General features: G+C 25.1%; 2 protein-coding genes across 2 annotated transcripts; both read right to left on the bottom strand.

The window, feature by feature from the left end:
- Nucleotides 1-88: 88 nt before the first annotated feature.
- LOC122501214 (dnaJ homolog subfamily C member 4-like) lies at nt 89-1,641 on the bottom strand. The gene is made up of 4 exons (XM_043610519.1): nt 1,485-1,641; nt 1,043-1,133; nt 635-834; nt 89-478 (listed from the first exon to the last, which is right to left on the bottom strand). Exons 1-4 carry the CDS (start codon nt 1,550-1,552, stop codon nt 166-168), a joined length of 672 nt encoding a protein of 223 aa, XP_043466454.1. The 5' UTR covers nt 1,553-1,641; the 3' UTR covers nt 89-165.
- A 212-nt stretch (nt 1,642-1,853) lies between these two features.
- Nucleotides 1,854-8,026, bottom strand: LOC122501209 (alpha-(1,6)-fucosyltransferase). Its single transcript, XM_043610510.1, has 5 exons — nt 7,887-8,026; nt 6,850-7,132; nt 6,610-6,768; nt 4,310-4,601; nt 1,854-4,197 (listed from the first exon to the last, which is right to left on the bottom strand). The coding sequence occupies exons 2-5, from the start codon at nt 7,080-7,082 to the stop codon at nt 3,139-3,141; spliced, it is 1,743 nt and encodes a 580-aa protein (XP_043466445.1). The 5' UTR covers nt 7,083-7,132; nt 7,887-8,026; the 3' UTR covers nt 1,854-3,138.
- Between the last annotated feature and the right edge of the window lie 54 nt (nt 8,027-8,080).

Raw genomic sequence — 8,080 nt, 5'->3', positions numbered from 1 at the left:
ATTTTTTCTCAGATTCGAAATATTTTAGATTGTTAAATTTTGTACTATGTATTTCTTTTAACAAATAATACATAATGAACAATTTCTATTTTTCTACTGTTTATTTAACACGTTCCTTTAATTATAAAAGTTGAAATCGTTTCATTTGTTTAGAATTTAAAAAATTTACTCGTCCTTTTTTGCAAGTTCTATTTTTTTACGAAAATCTTGAAGTTTTTGTTCTTTTGTTTTTGATCTTACATTTTCTTCTATTTCATTTAATTCATTGGTAAAGCGTAAAGTTCTTTTTGCAAAAATTTCCTCTCTGTCTAACAATGTTTTATTTACACGTATCACTTGAATAATCCCACTAATCGTTGTAACTACTAAACAAACAAAAGCAATAAACAAATTATTTATTCGCCTTTTTCTTTTTGTACTCTCATCTTTTTCTTCTGCTTGAGAATTCCTATATTGATCATATTCTGCTTTGCTACGACTGTTAATGTGTAATAAATAATTATAATATTAAAATACACCCTTTATAATAAAGTATTATAAATTAATTAAAATATTAATTTTATAAAATTATAAATATAAAAATATTAATTAAAATATTAAAATTGTGCAGTAATATTAATTTAATTTTACGTACAAATGTGGTGGTCGGTAGTAAAAGTCACTAGATTGTGGTCTATATCCGTAAGCATAATGCGAGGAAAAATTTGGAGAATATCCATATTTTAAATTCGTATCGTAATCACGTTTTGGAATTTCTTTACTTAAAACATTATAAGCTTCATTAATTTTCACAAAATCTTCGTGACTCTTGTTTCCTTTTATATCAGGGTGCATCTGAATTATGTAAACATGTGAAAAATGAAAATATTTTCGAATTTTTCTTCGACTACTACACGCGGTACTATTTTTTACAAATTTCTAATTATACTCTAGTAATCTTGTATTTAAACGCTGTTTTTTTATTTAACAATTTTCCTAATGTTTATATTTGTAAATAGAATTTAAAATATCAATTAAATATATAAATATTTTAGAAAATTACCTCCTTTGAAAGTTTTATGAATGCTTCTTTAATATCCTTTTGGGAAGCAGTTTCCGGAACTCGTAGAGTCTCATAATGCGTAGTTGTTTTTCTAAAAATAATTTTTCTTTATTAATAATAAATAAATAAACTAGGTAATTATAAATATAACTTGAAAATCGCTAGCAATTAAATTGCGAAACGAATTCAAGTTTGAATTAACAAAAAAACGGAAAAACACTTTGAGGTTATGAATACAAAACAATTTTTTAATACTTTTCAATTAAAATTTTATGTAATCGTCAAATTCATCTTGTATAATAAATAAACGAAGTTATATTAGAAATTTACGCGTAAAATAAAAACTATAAAAATAACTTTTTCATAATATTGCATAATAAAAACACGAAAAGGTAAGTACTTGTTTTTCTTTTGTTTGTTTCTTTTTGTATGATTGACTTACCCTTGATTTCCATAATGACGTGAAATTACAAAAGGATCAATTTTACAAAAACGAAAAATTTGATTCATTTCTCAGCCAGTAAAATTAAAAATCTACATGTTTTTTATAAACAATTTACTGCAACACCTGCAGCTGTCAAAAATTGTTAGCCATTTTTAAATACTCACTAAAACCACGTGGGTCGTTATATTTTTTAATAAATAGCGCGAAATTTAAAATAAAAAAAAATGTCTTGAAAATGGTTAGTAATGACAATTTTTAATTAAAATAAATATCTAATTTAAACTTCATCAAATCAATAATTAATTAATGTAAATAAATAAATAAATTATTTAATGAAAAAATCAAATTTGAATAATTAAGACGAAATTTTATAATTAAATATTTATTATTGAAAACCAAAATCAGTCATACAATAATTCTTATTTGCCTCATAGTATAAAATATATTACAATATGTATACAAGAACAATTCTAATTATAGTAAAAACAGGCGTCAAGCCCAGCTCGATATCCATGTTTTATAAACATGTACAGCATTCAAAGTTATTTTATACAAGAATGATTTGCCCTTGCACGCTAAGCTCTGACATAAACAATTTTCTAATACTCGAAGATTGAAAGGGAGCTTTTTTTAATATATGTCAATTTACATATTTGGTAAAGGGCATTATATAAACTAAAAACACAATTTTATAATAAACATAAAATCCATTATTCTACACTAATTAATGGCAAAGTTATAATTTATACGATGAAATTTTCAAAAAGCTCGTATTTTATAATAAATTTGCAATTAGAAGAAGGAATCGGCATTAAAATATTCCAATAAGTCAAAAATTTATATTAAAATACTAATTGATTTAATTCACAAGTAATACTAATTTATTATTATAATTATCATCATTATAATATCGCAATATTGTTTCATTTTATTTTATTTTATTATATAACAAATATAATAAAAAAATTTACCAATTACCTTCTTCATAATTCTACATTTGCAAAACATTATTTATATTTTACTTTTTTCTTTAACTATTATTTTTAGCGACTATACAATTATTAAGAAAAGAGAATATTGACTTTCTTTTACAATGATTTTCAGCAGAATTTTTCACAATTCAGTCTCTATTAAGATTTGACAAGTCTGTAATTTTAACGGCATTTCAACTTTCTACAGATATTTTCAAAATAATACAAAATAATGAAATCTTTGGACGACTAAATCAATATTTTCAAAATATCAAGTACTGATTATTAAAACTTAAAAATGTTTCGTTTCTTTTTTTTTGCACATATACCCACGTCTCACGAATTAATTCTTTTTCTAAGCAAAAATATATAATTATTTCTTAGAAAAATATCTGAGATAGATTAGAAAATACATTATGTAACATACTGTATATTAAAAAGAATTAAAAAAAAACTAAATAAATTCTAATTTGAAAAATTATTCAAAACGCATCGTTATAATCATGAATGTCACTCGAACATGATTATAACAGAAAGATTAAAAATTATTTTTCATTTTTAACAAATAGATCACAATGAAGAACTATATGATTGTTAATCTATAACGTAAAGGCTAATTTAATTAATTAAATAAATTAAACTTAACGTATCAATCTTTTTCGTTTAGAATTAATTTATCACTATACTTTAATTTCACGTAAGGGCACATTTGAATACTTGGGAAAGTCTACTTTCTTTACTCGATTAACAACTTTAAAGCTAGGATACAATCCCTTTGAATTGGTTCGTAAATTACGAGCTTTTGAAAAACCATTCCAATGATTTCCAAGTACTTCGACTAGATCACCGACTTTCAATTCAATTTCATCGCCCTTCCTTGGCTTATGATCCAAAATTGCAATACTTGGATGTGAATTTTGTCCACCGTAATAATAGACATCGTCGAGGGATGCAAAACGATTGTAACCATCGACGTAATATGTTTGCATTAATTCATAAGCGACACGACAAACTTGTGAACTGAATGTACAAACGAGAAAATCACTCAATGAAAGAAGATGAATGTCAATGAGAATTCCGTGTAACGAAACATCGGAATAACGTCGTGAAACAGATGCTGTCTCAGCAATTGCAGGATCGCCAATTATCTCGTAGGAAGGATAACGATTTCTAGCCGATGGAATAACTTTTGGATCGTCACTGGCTATGAAAACTCTCCTCACATCTGGTTGCTCCTCCAAACTATCGAAATATTGGCCAACTTTTGTCATATACTCGTCGATATCGTGAAAATCGGCTTCACTTCCAACTTTATCGGTTCGTCGAACGTGAATGCCGACGATTGGTTTTTTAAATCTAAGTTTCTCTTTAGCTTCCTCGAGGACTTTACTTATGTCGTCTTGCGGTTTCATGAGGAATTTTAATACTTGTCCCACCCACCAAACGAGGGGATGTCCATGAAGTTTCTCTAAACGTGGCGCTAGATCGGCAGGAACACCTGGAGGTTGATATTGCGGTTTTGGATGTACATTGTCGACAATAGGCAATGAGATCACTTGCACGTTCTCATCGCCTGGCCAATTAGCATACGAGTCACCGCTCGTCGATAAACATGTCTCACTCAAAGGCTTGAAAATTGAATCCCATCCTTCCTTGTGATAGCGCCAGCCCTTTGATTTCAGAATCATTGTCCTTTCCGTACCGAATGCTACCAGGAAGCAGTAGACCACGTGATGAATCTACAAAATTAACGAATTTATTTCTAATTAAAATTCAGTTCTGATTAAAATTCTCAATAAGGTTCAATAAAGAGAGAGAGAGAGAGAGAGAGAGAGAAAGGGAAAAAAATACCTGACAACCGAATCCACAGCCTTTGTTTAAATTACATATTAATTTTTTTGCTTTACTACAGTCTTTCGGATTTTGAAGATACGTAAATCGCCTCTGAACCAAATCAGATAATTCTTTCGATTCTTTTTCACGCCATTCATCATGACCGTCAGCTTTTGTCAATCTATCTACATCTATTAAAAGAGATTTTTTATGTTCCCATACGTTTTTTATTGCGTCTTGCAATTCACTTTCGAAAGGTAATTCGTGTGCGCGTTTCTTAATTCTATTCAATTCTGCATTAATGTAATACCTGTTTAAATAATAAAGAAAAGATAAGAAAATAACACGAATAAAATTTAAATACAGTGAATTATAATAAAAAAGAGAAAATAATAATAATCACATTATTAAATTCTGGGAAATTTAATTTATCAAAAATGATAAATAATTAAAAAACAAAATTCACTTCCTTAAGAACTTATAATATACACAGATGCCATATAAAATTTTATTTTATTTTTCTCTGACTTCCAGACAAAATTTTGCCTTTTTCCTTGATTTTCAAGAATTCAGTTCAATTACAATTTTATAGAATTTTTAATTAACATTCTTTTCTAAATCAATTATTTTTATAAATTTAAATTTGACTATTTATAATTTTATAATTTATAGTATTACTAAATCAGTTGTTAAATTAATTATTTTTAACAATATTTTGAGAAAGTTTTTCGAAAATTCAATTACTCAAAGAACGACAGAAAGATCATCAAAAATAATTTTAAAAACCGATTGTTTACAATTCAATTTTACGAAACTTGGATTCTTCGAAAATTTTACAATTAAATATATATATAATCAAAAATTCAATGTAATTTAAAAAAACAATTTAAATAAAAATTTTTCAAACACTAGATTTCTCAGGATTTATAATTAAAATTATAAAGAATTAAAATTTTTTAAAATTTCGATTTGAAACCTTTTTAAATTCAATTATTTAAAAAAATTGTAAACTTAACTCTCTTAAAATTCAATTATTTTGGTAATTTTAAAATAAAATTATCCACTTGATAATTTATAATTAATAATTTCATCAAAGAGTTCTTCAAGAATTAAATTATTTTCACAATTAATAAAAATTAAAGAATTTCTCCTTTTCAACTTAAAAAATTTTTTTAAAAAACCCTTAAAAGTTATAGTTGAATTTTATAAAAAATTGAACTTTTGTATTTCTATAATTGAATTCCCGAAAAACTTTCTAAATATTATTCAAAATATTTGATCTAGAGAAAAATTTTAATTAAAAATTTTGAATTTCCGAAGAATTGTAGTAAAAACTTCTGAAGAAAATTAATTTTAAATAATTAAATTCTCAAAGAACTTTGCCAAATTTTTATTAAAATTTTTTTTAAATTAGTTCTTTGTTAGTAATTTTTTGAAATGTTCGAACATACATTCAATTAAACAAATTTTGGAATAATAAAAATTTCGTTTTATTTCCTAATGTTAAAAACAATTAAATTTTAGATTTATTTTAAATTAACTTTTTTGAATTTGAATAATTGAATTCTAAAGTAACAAGAGAAATTTTTGGAAATAATAATATCTCAAAGGATTTCAAATTGAAATTTCTAAAGATATAAATTTTGAATAATTTTAATTAAAAATCCGAAATAACTAATTGTCAGTCTCTTGTAAAAATGTTATTCAAATATTTTTAAAAATCAGTTAATTATTAGTAATTTTTGGAATTTTTAAACACATATTCAATTAAAAAATTTGCGAATAATCAAAATTCCTTTTTTTGAAAACAAATTGAAATTTCAAATTGCATTTTAAATAAACGTTTTTTTATTTACCTAATCATTGAATACTCAAAAAACTTTCTCAACATTATTAAAAATAATTGATTTATAAAAGAATTTTAGTAAAAAAAAATCTAGAAAATACAATTATTTTCTAGATTTTTTTTTTTAACGTTGTAAAAGTAACAGTAGCAATCTTTCGGAATAGTAAAATTTCAAAAGGTTTCAACTTAAAAATTTTTGAAAATTTCAATGGATGTAGAATTTTAATTATATTTAAATAAACATATGAAAAAGTATTAAACTTTTAAGTAATTTTAGTTCTAAATTCTGGTATTAAAGTTCGTGATGAATTCAAAGTTATAAACAAACAAAAAGAAAAATTTATTTTAAATATTTTCCAAAATTGGTGGATAATAATATCTAGAATTTTCTTACAAATTCTTAAAATTTAATATTTTCAAGTACTTTTCTTAAAATTCTCTGACCTGGGTCAATTCTGAATACAATACTTACCACATTTCTTGAATATTGTTCCGTACGCGTCTCTTTAATTCCTCATATTCAAAGGAAGGTTTTCCATGAGAACCCACAGGATCAGGATAAATAGAAGCCTTTTCCAATTGATCTAAAATTAAACCTAAATGATCCCCTTTTATGGACTTTATTTCATCTCTGAAAATTGCAAATAAAAATCGAAATTTTTACAAATCTATTTATTTTTAGAAGCAAGAATTGAAAATAATGTCAACTCACCCCATAATGATGTTTCGCAGTGCTTCATTCTGTTTTTTGAGAATTTCAAAATCGCTAGCCATTTGTACAAGTCGTTGATCATTTTGTCTATTAACTGAATCACTAAATGAAGACGATGAACTTGTTTTGTACACCTGAGAAACTGATACAATGAGCACAATAAGCCATGCAACAAGTAACAATAAACCAAGTTTTCCGAGCCAACTTGATCGCCAAGACCACAATCCAATCATCCTAAGCTAAATAACACTGTTTTCGTGGCAAATGATTCACATTACGAGAGCTGAAACAAATAGTAAAACTGATTATCTTAAATAAACAGTATCTACTACTGCTGAAAAAAAAATTATCCATCAGAATATTGAAAAAAACAAACAATATTTTTAAACTAATAAACTGCTGTCGTGTCACACGAAAAATTATAGATAAGAGTTTAAATTGCTTTCAAATAGAAACATTGCTTACATGAAAATCTGTTGTACTTCTATTTTTAAAAGTTTTATCGAGAAATGTAAATAACTAGTTTATTATATAAGAGAAAAAGTTACAACAAATAAATGTTTAAAATATAGCTGAATGTCAACAAAAGGATAAGCATAATTTTTCTACGCTTGAATATACAACAAAGGACATTTGCGGAAATGAAATAATTACGTTTTCCCCTTTCAGGAATAATAAATTCGAAAGTATAAAAATACACTCTGCTGGAAAAATAGAAAATACGACTTTTGTTATTTAAAAATATGTGTTTGATACAATAAATGTACTCTTTTTTTGGACTAATTATTGATTGACTAATATTTATCGATTGAGAAAAATTTATTATTAGCTAATTTATTTAGAGAAACAGTGAAAAAATGTTATAAAAAGAAGTATAAATATTGTATTACTCCAAATTTGTCAGACAGTATACTTTGACACTTCTAATTTACTCCAAATTTTGTTAATTTAAATAATTTTTGCTCTTTGTCAATAATCTCAGAATTCCCGAAAACGAATACAAGAAAAAAATACACGAGATTAATAAAAATACTTACTCTGAACTTAGATTTTTTGAGAAAAATATGTAATAATCACAAAGCCAGCTGTCAATTATCCTCCATTTTCACATAACCTTAAAATTTAATTTTTATCGAGAATGCACAAAGATGTTTTATTTATTATTTTTTAAATTGCATTTGATAGCCAGCTAGCTAATAACTGCAATCATATTATTTCACTTGCTCCTGCT

Source organism: Leptopilina heterotoma, unplaced genomic scaffold, assembly GCF_015476425.1.
Source record: "Leptopilina heterotoma isolate Lh14 unplaced genomic scaffold, ASM1547642v1 Lhet_206, whole genome shotgun sequence".
Classification (NCBI taxonomy): Eukaryota; Metazoa; Arthropoda; class Insecta; order Hymenoptera; family Figitidae; genus Leptopilina; species Leptopilina heterotoma.
This window is presented reverse-complemented; position numbering and strand designations above follow the sequence as displayed.